At 33.5% G+C, this 16,129-nt stretch overlaps 1 protein-coding gene across 17 annotated transcripts in view; it reads right to left on the reverse strand.

Annotated features, from left to right (window-relative positions):
* Positions 1-16,129, reverse strand: part of SEMA3A (semaphorin 3A) — a 453,431-nt gene that overhangs the window by 78,101 nt on the left and 359,201 nt on the right. For all 17 annotated transcript variants that reach the window (XM_025449180.3, XM_049096230.1, XM_035701936.2 and 14 more), the window contains one exon: positions 4,965-5,058. In XM_025449180.3, the coding sequence (XP_025304965.1) occupies positions 4,965-5,058 (94 nt within the window). The remainder of the gene's footprint in view (positions 1-4,964; positions 5,059-16,129) is intronic.

Raw genomic sequence — 16,129 nt, forward strand, 5'->3', positions numbered from 1 at the left:
AGATGCATTTTGGTTAAAATGCATACTTTTGAGGTTTTCCAAATGTACTAAGCTACTAGTGAAAGAAAATATGACATTTGTCCAATTTTATTAAATTGATGGTACAATAATATACTCAAGGAATTGTTATATGTATCAAAAAGTGGTTGGGGATACTCTGTCCAACAAAGGTTTTAGTCTCTCCACAAAAGACACAATATGTCAAGTTTGATGTCTCAAAAATAATACATCAGACTAAGAAAAATTAGTGCTGACAGATGAAACTAACAATCTAAAAAATTGTCAAATATGAAAGTGGCTGTTTGAGCATCCTGCCATTCTTTCTTAACTGTGATTCATCACTAACATATAATACCCAGTGTTGGTTCATCTCTGAGGAAACCATTCCTTGCTGAGGTGAACAAAGAGTCTAGTGAGCCGCATTTCCACCACGGCAGAATGATCCGAGAAGCCTGTGCTAAAAACAAAAGGTCATATGTACTTCTGGACTTTATGTTCACAGCTCAAAATGAAGTAAAAATGTGGCTTAGATCAGTTAATGTGTTGGATTACAATTCCTAAGAAGGGTGTGGTGAGAAGAAGTAGAAGGTGAAAAAAAAACATTTCCTGATGAAATCACAGCATTACTAACACAGGTGTAACGTGTGACATGGATGTTGAGCAAAAATCAAACAAACCTAAGGACAAGTCATTATGTTGTTAACACCTTAAGTAAATTCCACTCACAGAGTAGAGAGTAATTAGAAACAGAGGAAAAATAAATTCTTGTCTCTCTTTCTCTTGCACACAGATACACACAAACACACATATGCAGGGCATGGATGAAATCCATTTTTTTGAGAGTGGGCGGGTGTAGGGATAATTTTGGATTTTCACATCTATTGAGCATCTTCTCTGTACCAATAAATGTAATGTGCTGGCTTTGTTACTTATTTTGTCCTTTTAAAACTAACTTCTTTTAGTAGCTTATATGTGCACATGGTACAAGATTTAAAATATGAAATTTATAAGGTACCAAATCTAAATCTGTCTCTCAGATTCCTTTATAGCAACCACTATTATTACTTTCTCTTCTTGGTTTCTACTTCTTCATACATTCTAGAAATATGTAAGTACCCAAATGTGCTACATTATTAAATTCTTATTTAACTCTCACAACAAACTAGTGGAATTAGCATGGCCATGTCATTTTACATATAAAGAAACTGAGGCTCTGGGAGGCTCAAATAATATTTTCAATTATAGTTAATTAATTTAGGGAGTACCTCATTTCATCTAATACCAAGTGAGAGCATATTCTAATGTCAAATTATATTTTTTTCCTGAGGCAAGGCAGAGTTCTAGCTTGGGGAAACAGACCATCGCTAAGAGTCCTAGACCCCTGGAATGGATTTCAGTATTACTTAGTGATGGGTTATTTCTAAATTATTAGCACTACAATGCCTAGGGAAGACTGCAACGAGGAAATAAAAGTACTTTCAAGTTGACTACTCTTTACAGATCATGAAAATGTGAGATGACACTTAATTGGTGTGGAAAATATAAGATTTTATTCTTATGTCCACATCTGGCATTTGTTCTGAGTAGGGGAGAAACTGCTATTTTTAATAAAGAATTTTTAAACAAAGTCACTAAAATTAAAATATTTATAGGTGGATGAAATAAGACATACTTAAAAATAAATACTGTAATAATTTAACATTGACAATGATTTTTATTAAAGGAGATTTGAAAAATTTACTTTACTAAGACGATTTACAAACTTAGGACAGGTTATAGGATTTGGAGACTTAATTTGTAGCTATGCATTGCTCAGGGAAGAATCCATATTTCCTGTGGTCATCAGCTTAACAACACGTGGCACTTTGTTTAAATTCCAGTTAGTTAACATATAGTGTAATATTGGTTTCAGGAATAGAGTTTAGTGATTCATCACTAACATATAATCCCCAGTATTCGTCACAACGAGTGCCCTCCAAGTGCCCTCCTTATACCAGTGAGTTATAATGATGTGTCAGTGTTGGTTCATCACTTGTAAAAATGTACCATTCTGGTGGAGGAAGTGGATAATGGAGGAGTCTATATGAGTGGGTGTGTGTGGAGGATATGTGATATCTCTGATGCCTTCTCATTAATTTTACTGTAAACCTAAAACTGCTCTAAAAAGCAGTCTATTAAAGATACTAATGATAAAAAACCATGGCATTTTGAAAAGAAGTTATAGCAAGCCCTGAAAAATTTCATAAACTAATTTTTAAGCTGTCATCTGGGTTTTAAAGTTTATTACTGGTTGAAACTACGTAATAGAAAGACTGATGATATAAAAAGTATCTGTTGTCAAGATTCATCTAACCGGTTGATAGGTGGTTTGAGTCAAACATGAAATTTTATTTACCAGTATTGGGGAAGAAAACAGCCCAGAAATAACTTGACAATTTCTCTTATGTGCTGAAATGAGGAGAATACACGCAAAATCTCTTGGGCAGACAGGCTTTTCCAATAACCATTCTCTAATATGCAATGTACAACCTGTGTATTTTAGAGACAGGTGCTACCCTTCTATGTAAAAGTTTTGGAAGTGGTATAGAAAATAATTGTGTTAAAAAAAATTTCAGTTCTTTTTAAAGTGACACAAGAGAAAAATGCCAAGAAATACCCAACAAGGGGAACTAAGTGTCCTATGAGGGGAAGAATTTATAGATATTTTGAGGGATTTTACAAGGTCTAGCATGGCTTTTTCACTTTTCTGTAGCTTGCTCTTCAGAGGATTCAGGAATTAATTTATGTTGACTTGAATAATTTTCCTTGTCCAGAAGCACCAAATACCTCTAAAAGTTACTTGATTATTTTACTGTATCGGGTAAGTAAAGTGTGGACTTCCATGTAAAAGGTGCTTGTCTTTTTAGCCACACATATTCTTCTTGACTCATGAAACTTCCTTCATTCATTTTCCTTTTCACAAACCTATACAGCTTTTTCAAAGAAGTTCTAAATAAAACCAAAACGATGGAGTTTCATAGTCTTTGTGGACTTTGTGTGGTTGCATACCATATGAACTATGTAATACTTACTTGTCATCATCCTTTCTCAATGGAATATTAAAATAAATAATCAAGCAAATCCCCACTGAGAAACATACCACAAATTAAAAGCTGCTTTAGGTAGAATTTAACATACTGCTTTTGGAGGAATATCTATTTTTTTAAAATATGCAATTTAAATAAGGCTGCAAGTTTGAGCAAGGTAGAGCTCCTCCCCTTGGTTTAAGACAACCTTCACATTTCTGTGTGTGCACTTAAGAAAGTCATCCACATGTAATCACTAGGCCATCTGTGAATAGGAAAATTATAAGTGTGCTACATTTGCTGCATCCCTTCAGGTTTTAAAACTTTTGTTAAAATGCTCTATAAATGGATCAAATGGACTGAAATTGTCTACATCTGAAAAGCTATACAGGAGATAATTCATGTTATAATGTTCTTATTCTTAATAGAAAAGACATCGGTGAGACACACTGGTAAAGTAAACACTAAAGAATCCTGGAAAGAATGTATCTTCAAACTTAATGCTGTAGTCACTATGACTAGAGTTTATTCTGTTAAGTAGAAAGAGTCGTTCTGTAACAAAAGACTGGTAAAAATGAACTTAAAACACATCAGATAATAACCTGCATTTCCTTTTCAAAAATCTAGATTTCTCATTCAAAATTCAATTAGAAATTTTACACTTGATAAGCTTCACTACTATTTTTATTATCAAATAATGACTTTCTGTATTTTCTAGAAAGGGAAACAAAGAAAAAGCAAAGGAAACAAAAGTTATATAATTTCTACATGATCACATAGAAAAACATATTCGGGAATAGGGTAATGGCCCAGAATCTTTTGTTTCTGGCTACTGGTATGCCCAAAAGTAAAAGAAAAAAAGAAAAATTGTTTAATGATGTATCACTTTTTGTTTGTGTGTTTATTTAATATAGTCTAAAGGTGATTAAAAGTATGTGGAAATGGGACACCTAGATGGCTCAGCGGTTAAGCATCTGCCTTCCAGCTCAGGGCGTGATCCCGGGGTCCCGGGATTGAGTCCCCCATCGGGCTCCCTGCATGGAGCCTGCTTCTCCCTCTGCCTGTGTCTCTGCCTCTCTCTCTCTCTCTCTCTCTTTCTCTCTGTCTCTCATGAATAAATAAACAAAACCTTCAAAAAAAAGCATGTGGAAACAATTCTTTATCTTTCAACAGAGACTAAAGTTTTCTTCTTCTGCTTACTTCGGTCTTCCTATTTCCATCCCTTTGAATGATAACTAAGCATTTCCCTACCCAGCCACATTGTTGAAGGAAAAGAAGATGAACCGAAAAGAAGGTGGTTAGAGGAAAGTGTAGAGGAAATACATTAAATGTTTTGTTACATTAAAAAAAAGAGACCTAAAGTTAAAAAAAATAAAAGATAAATACAGAGGTCCTTCATTAATTCAAGGTAACACGATAGGGTCTCTGCCAATTGTATGACCATTAAAACTGATCGTGCTGATTAAGTTGTCCAAACGCTGAGAGTGTGACAAATCTTGGAACTATAATGAACAAGATAGACTGAATCTCATTCTTTCCTTCCAACTTGTTGAAATGCCCCCTGGAAACACCTCTTTCATAAAATGAAAACCAAAACCATTTTCTCTCAGAATATAAATTTTAAAGTTCTAGTGGGGATGTGTAGTTATTGAGTAGACAACTTTAAAGACACTTTTTAAACCACCTTGATTAAAAAGAATCACAGACTAGACACTGTAAAAATCAAAGCAGCATTTAGTGTTTTTCTTTATTTTAAAAATATTTGAAAATATTTCAACTGACATCCTCCTGAAATAGTTTGTGATTAATAGTGGAAAATCTTGGTATATAAAAAAGGTACACGTAGTCTGGTTGTTATCCTTAGAAAATTCACTGTTTAACTGATCGTTGACCACATACCTATTAAAAGAGATGCCGTCAGCAGTTTAGGGTCATATGGACTCTTCCCACGGCCATTTTCAAAATGTGAGTCCTCCAGCTTAAAAATGTTATCCTGTAGAAAAGAAAAAGAAGGACTGAATTTATTTACAATAAGAGCTATGTTAACATACCTGTTAATCAAAGAGAGGTTGAGTACATGCATCCACTATCAAGAGGAATTATTTGTGTGAACTTTAGAGATAGCAAAATAACTTAGATGGATTAAAACCAACTCTTACCAGCCAAGTATCTACTTAGCTCAGTGATTTTTGGTAACATTGAGCATGTTTTAAGTAACAATGTATAAATGAGCTCTAAGGAATAAGACATGTCATGATAAGAATAGAGTGATCATCTTATCACATAGGTATGCCAAGCACGCCCCTAATGGCTCTTGAAAGGAGAGAATTTTAAATTTAAATGACTCCTTCTTCCTTCACATAGAGGAAAAAATAGCAATCTGCTATATTAGATCTAGAACAAAATGTACTATATCATACTTTTCTGTATGTACTTCCCAGAAGGAAATGCTAAATAGTCATAGCAGTCACTTCCCCATTCCTTCATTTGTACATTTTTCTGTTTATATGCTTCTCAAGCATATAAATCACTCACATTAGAAGGTGGAAGAGTCCTGAAACTATCTTTCTCAATTTCTGTAGGTGTGAGATAACAAACTGTATGTTAGCAGGGGTGCGCCTAGAGGTAGTGTCATCAGAACAACAGCACAGAGGTGACACAATTTTATCAGAGGAAATCTGCTCAGTTGAGGCTCAAGGACCCAGGAACTGGAGTGAACATCCAACTACACGCAGAAAGATGCCTACGTACCAAGGTAGAAAGTATTCCAGAAAGCACTGCAACAGAAGCCTTAATAAAGAAGTAACTAACTCATGACTGAGATCCTGTTCTCAGAACGCACCAAGCTACTGTCCAAATGACAGTGGAGTAAACCGAGAGAAGGGTAATTTCTGAGCACTCTTTTTAGAACCATATTCTCTGGGAATTAATTAGGTCAGAATATATATGCTTTTTTCAGTAGCACATTAACTTGTCCACAGACTGAAATAAAATAGCTTTTTTGGCAATTTCTCTACTACTCACATAAAGTATTTTCTATCTCCTTAGAATAATAAAGGTTGTTCATTTTATGGCCAGTAAGGATCACTTTATTTGACATTTAATATTTCTGATGGAGCTAATGGCAGAGTTTCAAATTATGAATCTTAAATTTCATTTGAGTTAAGGAAGAAGAGCGCAAAAGGAAGCAAACCAAAAACATTTTCTCTCTTTATTACTGAGAGTGTGAATTCCTGATTTTATCCTTTCCTTGCAGTGATTCTGTATTGGTAATTAGCCTTCCCCTAGCAATGATGGCCCTTTAGCTGAGTTCTGAAATTCACAGAGCACAGAAATTTATGAAGTTTCTCAGAATTGTGCTAAGTTGTAGTGGGAAGGGCAGTGAGTCAAAAGTCAGGCCCATTTGGGCCAATGATCAGCTCTGCTTCTTGGGTCACCAATTAATCTCTCTGAGCCCTAGGCCTCTGAAAGTCAATGCCAATAGGATATTTAACCTCACATGTTTATTATAAGGATTTATTATAAGGATTAAAGAATTGGAATAAAGCATTTTTAAGCTGCAAAATAAAAAATGAACACAATTTATTTTTACTTTATATCACTCGCATAATCACTATAACAAAAGAATATGAAAGTTCAACACAGGGACACCTGGGTGGCTCAGTGGTTGAGCATCTGCCTTTGGCCCAGGGCATGATCCCGGTCCCAGGATTGAGTCCCGCATCCGGCTCCCGGCAGGGAGCCTGCTTCCCCCTCTGCCTTGTCTCTGCCTCTCTCTGTGTCTCTCATAAGTAAATAAATAAATCTTTTAAAAAAAGAAAGTTTAACACATATTGCTATCATTATCATAAACTTCCCTAGCATAATCTGAAAGAACTATTACTTTAAGTTAGTTTTGTAAGTACCCAAATTATAAACTTGTTTACAAATATAAATTTATCATAGGCACTTGGGTATTAAAATTATAATATGAAGCTTGACATATGCCAGGAAGAAGCACAGAAAAATCGCTTCAGTATTATTTAGATATATTTTGACAAAAATTAGGTAGTAATCCAAAAGAAATACACTCAGTAAAAGATATACACTCTATTGCTACAAATCACAGAAAATGCTATTAAAATTTGTATATGTGATTATTTCTCATAATAAAGAAGAAGCAGGGAGAAGTGATGGTGTAGTCGAAAATATTTTTCTAGGTATTATTATAAATTTCTTGTCCTTATAACACATTCTACAAAACTGGCAAAAGATAGAGGAGGTACCCGACAAAGTATGAGACATGTGATGTGTGGGATCATGTGTCCAAGTTAATGAGACAACGCCAAGGTAGATAAGAAGTTCTCCTAACCTCATGTTTAATATTTGATTTACAAGGTCAAGGATTAAACTTCATAGCAGAGAGGTTAAGCATGTTAGTTATGGTTTAAAAGGAGATGAAAATCTACCCTTTGCCATGGTGTCAGATAATGTGTTCAAAGCTGGCCTTTCACTTTCCCTTTTTTCCTTTAAATGTAACTATTACCCAGATTTCTGGGTATCTATTGTGTAATTCTGTTTTCTTCTGTAACCCTATTAAAAGGTAAAACATTGGATTTCTTTCCCAGCCTACTGACAAGGGAGCCTGGAATAAACATAATTTTATTTTTGAATAGGGAGACAAAAGACATTTCTTACACACAAATGTTTATAGCGCAAAGTTTATACCCACTACATACAGTAATGGGGTGCAAACGTGTTGCTATCAGACAGAAATGAGTGTCCCTGGCTCTGTTTTTTATTAATTCTGAGCCTCAGACAATTCCTAAAACTTTCTGAAAGGTATGCTCTAACAAAATTTATTAATTTAATTTTTCTGTTGTTTAAAGTTGTACAGTAAAATCATCCTTTCCTACACTGATCAGTATCTCCTGTGCCACAGTGGAAATGCTTGCCTGTATTTTCATCAGTGGAAATTAGAATGGGTGTTTAAAATATATCTAAATGCCATAGACTCCCAAGATGCACTGAAAATTTTTCTTACCTATTAGCCAGACCACAGTCTAGTTCAAAAGTTTTCTTGAAAAATATCACTAATTACAGTATGTGTAAAATTTCTCAAATAAAACAGACTATCCTTTTAATATGTCTGATAAATTCAATGTGATTGATATGAAGAAACACCTACATTGCTGTTTTTGTTATCTTGTGAGTGAGACCTATCAGATGTGTGAAGATATTAGCCCATTGTAAAAAAAAACAACTCTGTTAATAGAACCGAATGTTACTATTCAATGTTGTCATATGTAACATATCACGTAGACAACCTTCTGGCTGGGCTAAGAGGCCTTTCGAAATCTGACTGCTACTCAATGATGTTCTGTTTTAAGAGTGTTGAATATATCACATGTGCAAGTAATAAGACCACAGAAATCCTAAGACCAACGTACACAATTAAACTTCATAGCTTTCAAAGACTACGTGGGCTGAAGTAATTTTCATTTTTAGAAATCCGTGAACAAAAAAAAAATCTATCTGTATGGATTCTAATTGCTTTAGCAGATACTGTGAGCATATCATATAAGTTATTGGGCCATATTTTATTACATGATTGCATCAGTTTTCAGCAACTATTTTTAGCTTTCAAGACCACTCTTTCCCCTTTGTCTTTTGGATTTCCTGAATGTTATTAGACTGTGGTGAGGTAAGGCATTAGAGGAAATAATAACTGTGCTAATGTCTAATCCAAAGTCTTATGAATTATAAACCATTGGTGACATCATGGCAATAAATTTCCTAAATCTCAATCTTCCCCAAGTAATAAATTTAGGTAACAAAGTTGTAATTGTAGTTGTTTTATTTAATGATTAAAACATAAATGATGTTTGTAAAAAAGAAAGAAAAAAGAAAAGAAAAGAAAATCCTACCCATATATGACAGGATTGCCATTTTGGGTGGGAAATCAAATAAAATTAGGCCAAACCAATACTTGGACAGTAATTAAAAACGTATATCATTCTATTTTTTTCCTAATTGCTCTTTCTCCTCTCTTGTTCTTCCCAAGAGACCCCTTGTTTGCCAGTTATGTTGAATTATCAAGGATTCCCTGGTCACACTACAGTTTTCCTCATCTCTGCCTGAAACTTCTTTCTTTTCCCCTCACCTATCCTCCTCCCTCAACCCCAGATTGAACTTCCTTTCCTTGAAGAGTAAATTAAAAGTCTCTTCCTAGGAGAAGTCTTAAGAGATTCCTGCAGATATAATTTATTAGCTTCCTTTGCGCATATCCTAATTAACAATACTACACAGGCAATGACTGTATTGGCTTCAGCAAAGACGGGATGTAATAGGATCTCACAGGAAATATTGTGGCATACTGTATTTTGCCCAAAGGAGATGCTTTAGTGGATCAAATTCATCCGGAATTTACTTTCCCTAAAAAGGTGACTAGATCTATGTTGTGTAATATTATAGTCATGAGCCACATGCGGCTATTCAATTAATTAAAACTAAAAATCCCACTCCTCAGTTACACTAGCTACATTTCAGGTGCTCAACAATCCCATGAGGCTTGTGAATATAGGACTTCATAGGTGCAGCTCTAGATCCTGAATCCCATTCCCTTAACAGCAAAGAATAAAATTGGAAATCAGAAAGGTCTCCAAGGAAAGAAGACTTGTCATCACACCTCAGTCATAGTAAAAAAAAAAAAAAAAAAAAAAAAAAAAAGTCCATGAAATCTACAAGAGGGGATTACACTAAAAACAATAGTTTAGGTTTTTTTATTTTTATAAATCAGGGTTATACTAAGTACCATTTAGTGGCAGTGCAGATGAATAAATACATGTCCCGAATATTCCTATGTGTCATTTTTCTCCCATTTGACTCACTTTAATCTACACAGGTACACATTTGACTCATTATTTAAAGTTTAGGTCATGATACACAATCCATTTAATGTTCATTGATTTTCCCCAGCAGAAAAAGATAATTTCTCCCTGGAACTTGCATAGCAATCTATTCCTACCCTCTTAGTGTCATTTGTCACCTTCAACTTTGATATTCCATGTTTCATATATTCTTTTTCCCTATTAAATTATTTTGAGTTGAGGGAAAAATCTTATTCACTATGTATTTTTTTTCAAATACTAAATACTAGAATTGAGTTACAGCTCAGTGAAAGAATGAGTGAATAAATGAGTGAATGTGTGACTGAGTTAAAAAAGCTTTATAGAAAAACTGTATCTCAGGAATAGAAAGGACATAAACCCTGGACTCTACGGGCTGAATTTAAGGATACGACCCAAATGAACACAATTTTGTGGTAGAAGCAGACTATAAAATTCAAATATTAAAGGAAGTTTTAAAAATTTTTTTAAGGTTTTATTTATTTATTCATGAGAGACATAGAGAGAGAGGCAGAGACACAGGCAGAGGGAGGAGCAGGCTCCATGCAGGGAGCCCGACGTGGGACTTGATCCCGGGTCCCCAGGATCACACCCTGGGCTGAAGGCAGATGCTCAACCACTGAGCCCCCGGGTGCCCCTAAAGCAAGTTTTAAAGTGAGTTTTAGGAAATATACCCTTTAACTTTTTCATGTTTTGTCATACTATTTATTACTAATACTTGTTATATATTTCAAATATGGGTTTAATCTTACTATAAATGATAAAAAATAAAACCTAATGACAAATAGTTTTGTCGTTTTGTTTTTATATCCCTTTTCCACTTTAATAATTTTCTTTGGGCCTTATTAGTAAATCTTACCCCTCTTAATAGAGACATCAATGAAGAGAGTAAAATTACCAGAATGTTCCTTTTGCAGACAAAAATCTTTCTGACCAATGTAATCTCTCTCCTGTGTTTCCTGTCATTCCAGTGTAAATGTTCCACTTCACCATTTTGTACTCAACAGAAATTACTTTAGGTAATTGCTGGATACAGGCAAACTAGAAGAACTGTTTTGACTTGCCAGATATAATTTTCTACTTATAAAAATACATAATTTCTTACTGGCATTTCATATTTATATCTATTTTAGATACCTTCTAATTTATGTAAATTTTATGAAAACTTTTATGAAACACTAATATAAATATTAATTAATGTGATAAATACATATTGAACTTGACCAAGAAGTATGTTTGAAATGTGAAGGTAAAATGTCTAACTCAAGGAGCATAAAAGAAATTATGACAAAAATTATGTTTAACAATAATACACTATATACATACAACATTAAATGCTTATAAAGCTATCTGGAGGTTACTTCACTTAACAATGAACGTATACTAAATATTAATGATGTCCTAGTACTTGAAGTATATTATTTCATTTTAATCTTCAATTAACCCTAACTATTATTATGCCAGCTTTACAGATGAGAAACTGAGATATTTACACACAATACTTAAAGTCATAAAGCTGATTAGTAATCGAATAAGATTTTATAACAGAACTCTTTCCCAAATCCATGTTTTTAACTACTACATGTTAAAAAATGGGTTTAGCATACGTAGTATGTGAGATATACCCTGAAATATTAGAAACTGGAAGCCATAGGAGTTTCAAAATGGGGTTAATTTTCTGTTTCAGCATAGGAAGAAAAGCTTTATTTGATTTCATACCTAAAAAATGTATTTTGGTGCAAGATGAGTATATCTGTGAGTATGCATGTGTGTATATTTGTGTGCTCTGGTTGTGGGTGGCAGAGGGTCAGAGGACACTATAGGGAGAGGGCAGAGAAAGCAGGGAGGCAGATTATTCTATCTAGGAGAAACAGCATTAATAAAATCCCCTTAAAAATAGATTCATAGTTGATAAATAACAAAGCTGAATTTAGACAATGAAGAATATATACATACATTAAGAGATAAGGCTAAAAAATACATTTGGAACCAAGCTGTGGAAAGTTTTCTCTGCCAAAATAAGCATTTTAATGTGTATTCAGAAGGTGTCAGTGATACAGTGATAATTTTAGCTGGAGAACAATAGCATCAAAGAGGTGCAATATTATGATGAATCTGACAGCAATGTGCAGGATGATTTGGAGACATACATGCCTGGTGGCAGGAAAAGAACCACTGCTATAGTCAGGGGAGGGGAGAAACAGGCCTTTTTACACACTACAGCAATTTAAAAGATTTTTGTATTCTGTATGTTGTGTCTTGCTTGGTCAGGTTGTTTGGTCAACCTTCTTTGTAGCTCACATTTTTAAACTTCTTTTACAACAGAATCCTCTTTCATTTTCCAGCAAAGCTATAGATTCTTTCCTCAAGAAAACTAAGCTAAGCATATGCATGTTTTATAAGCAATCTTTAGGGATCACTGACATTATGTCATAGTCACGTTAAGAGGTTCCAAATTAGTTATTCTATAAGGACCTTTCTATTCCTAACATGGTATGATTCTATTATCCTATCACTGTGAACATGGATACTTGCTCCAGTTTCTTTGTTTTCCCTTGTTGAGCATAATGCAGGGGATTATCCAGATTTTTAAAAGTCATTTTCCTTTTCATTCTCTATATACTGTTACTTGGAATTCATTTATTTTTATAAATTCAGCCTCTGAACTTCAGTCCCAATTCTTCTGCCATTGTAATCATTCAAACTTAGTTTCCTGGCCTGTTTGAATCTCCTTATTTTCCATAGTTATTTCAAAGTTGAGAATCACTTAAAGTCCTTGGCTCTTCAAGAGAATATAGTACTAATTACATATAATAAACATCATAAAAACTAGTATATCAGAAAGCATTTTTAACATTGTACATTGTAGGAAGATACAAAAGAAATGTAAACCTGGTCTCCGTTACTGAATGTTCTATGAATAAAGCAAATATAATTTGCTGCACTGATTATAATGTATTAGTCCTGCCTTAGATTTAACTATTATTTCAGCCATATTATATCATACTAGAATTTTCTTTGTCTGCAATAAAAGAAACAAAATATCACTGCAAGTAAATGACTATTAATTGGAAAGTAAAACAAAATCAAATAATCAAAGAGAAACCTCAGTGAAAGACTGAAAGATAAGTTCAAAAAAGGATTTACATCTATAAGGACTTTTAAGTTTGAGTATATTGACAATGCCTTCTTTTCATATTAATGAACTCTTTGAGTAGGGTTTTTTTGTTTTTGTTTGTTTGTTTGTGAGAGCAAGTGCATATGTGGGAGATGGGGGCAGAGGAAGAGGGAAAGAATCTTAAAGCAGATTCCATGCCCAGCATGGAGCCTGACCTGGGGCTCCATTTCACAACCTTGAGATCATGACCTGAGCTAAAATCAAGAGTCAGACTTTGACTGAGTCAGCCAGGTGCCTCTTGTTTTGAGTAGATTTAGATGTATAAGAACTATAATGGGACACCTGGGTGGCTCAGTGGTTGAGCATCTGTCTTTGGCTCAGGGCATGATCCTGGGGTCCTAGGATCAAGTCCTGCATCCGGCTCCCCATGGAAAGCCTGCTTCTCCCCATGGAAAGCCTGCTTCTCCCTCTGCCTTTGTCTCTGCCTCTCTCTATGTCTCTCATAAATAAATGAATTAAATGGCTTTAAATCCAAAAGGTAGTCATTGGGAAGATAAAATATTTAGTCAATAATAAATAATAAGTATTATACTTATTCAATAATTACCACTACTTTTTTATATACATGCATGTTGGAAAGGGAATTTTCCTTAGCAAGGAAAGCTACAAAACCAACTATATAACTTTTTTAACAGAAATAAACTTTATCTATTAAATTAAATAATAAAAATATGCCAGTTATATAAAATATGTTCCACTTTAATATTCATGATCTATGATCATTCTCTAGATACATTTACACAGACTTTTTATTGAATATAATTTCTGTTCCTGAGAAATTCTTAGGATCCAAAACAGAAGGAAGGATAACATCATTAAAGCAGACATTTCCAAGAAGTTCATCTACAGGTTAAGCCTAAGTAGGGATAGTTGGCTCCTGGCCCCACTGATTTCAGTGTCTGCAGTCTTTTCAAGAGTTCCCTAGCAGGAATTGTACCTCTGAAATTGGTCTCCAGAGACCATATGGCTTTACTGTGATCCAGAATATTCCTGCCATCTGTACTTTAAGGTAGATGTGATAAACTATTATTTATGGATTATGAAATCTAGATGCTACGACTCATTATGCTAATTATTAATCTTTTTTGAAGTGCCAATATCCTTATCAATGAAATGGAAATAATCCATAAATTTGCCTCAAGGATTAAATAAAATATATTGTGTTTTAACATAGAGAAGTATATTTAAACCACACAGAAATCTAGTTAGATATAATTTTAATCATCATAAATATACTATAAGTGGTATAACTTTGCTATAATAGCACGCTGATAACTGATTTTCAATAATAATAATAGTTAATATCTATTAAGCAACTATTAGCCAAGCACAGTCTCCTAAGTGCTTTGTAGGAATTACTTTTTTACCCTCATAATACCCCTTAAATACATAGTGGGATTATTCTAATTTTGTATATGAAGTAACAAAGAGAAAAAATGACTTGCCTAAGGTCACATTGCTATATATATATATATATATATATATATATATATATATATATCTCCAAGTAAGCAATTTCTAAAATCAGGAATAGCTGGAGAAATTAAAATATATATACATATTTTTATACTTGATTTGAACGGCCATGTTACTTCATGAATACACATCATACATAAAATGTTGTCATAATACTATCTCTTAACTCAACTTTGTATTCCCTGTTGTTCATATGTTAGGCACCTTGAATTAATCTTAATTGAATCGATTATGACAGAAAAAACTGTATTTAAAATAGTCCTTGCATTATACTATTAATATAGTAAAGACAAGTAGAAGGAATTAACATATTTCTAACCTTATTTGCAGAAAAAACATATGAAATTACTTTGTTCCCAAGTTTGTGAAAAATTAGTATCACTTTATCTTAGTAACAATATACAGTCCTTGCAGCTGGATTAAATAGGATTTGCCCTCTAAATTTAAGGAACCTGAATTTATCTGGGTTCCTCAAACAAACAGTGACATAATTCATCTGCTTTTTGTCATCATTAAAATTAATGATATAAACCAAGGAAAACAGAAAGCATATGTGTTCATACTTCATGCAGATTATGTTTTTAATAGGAGCTTAATTTGAGTTTATGCAGATATCACATACCTGTCATAGTATAATTATTCAGTTATGAATGCTTGTTAACTCCCAAGGTGTATAACAATGAAAGGAAAAATTCTGTCTCAGCTAGAATGAGAAATTCCAGAACATGAACAATTTAGTCTCTAGTGTTTTACCCCACTGAGACCTGATGAAGTAAGTGCAACCTAAGAGCAGATCAATGGCCCCCCAAAAATAAAACAGTGGAAGAATTCACTTAATCTTTCTTTCCATGTGCATTTTAAGTCTTCTATGTTCAAAGCATAGTTACTTCATTTGCCATCTTAACATTTCATAAAGCACCAGAGTTTTTTTATCCTAAATTGCAAAAGTACAGCTATTATTTTTTTACCAGTTCTTTTTATAAATGAATTTGTTACATCCATGATTAGACATCACTAGGAATTTTTATCAACTTAAATGTAAATATGTCAATATAAAGAAGCATTTGTACTGGAAGAAGTATTGATATTTGTTCATATGGATTCTTTACTTATCAAGGTTGTTTCTAGATACTATCTGGGAAATGATGAGGTCAATAGAATTAACATTTTATTTCTACCAAGGTATGTTTAAGTGAAGCCTGGTCATCCAAATATTGTCATAGTCACATGATGTAAATATGATTTTCTGTTAGCAAATTAGGAAATATTTAAACATTTATTATTTTGGCCAGAGATAATATAGGGGAGAATCCTATGACTTCTTTGTGAGAATATAAATTTTAGAGGATCATTTGGGGATTAGAAAGAACCTGAAAAATATCCACATACTTTAATTTGATTATTTTACATCTGGAAATACATAAAAATGCAAAAAAAAAAAAAGGATTGCATTAAACGTGTATATTGCCCTGGATAACATTGACATTTTCACAGTATTAATTCTGCCAATCCATGAGCATGGA

The sequence above is a fragment of the Canis lupus genome, chromosome 18, assembly GCF_003254725.2.
Source record: "Canis lupus dingo isolate Sandy chromosome 18, ASM325472v2, whole genome shotgun sequence".
NCBI classification, from domain to species: Eukaryota; Metazoa; Chordata; class Mammalia; order Carnivora; family Canidae; genus Canis; species Canis lupus.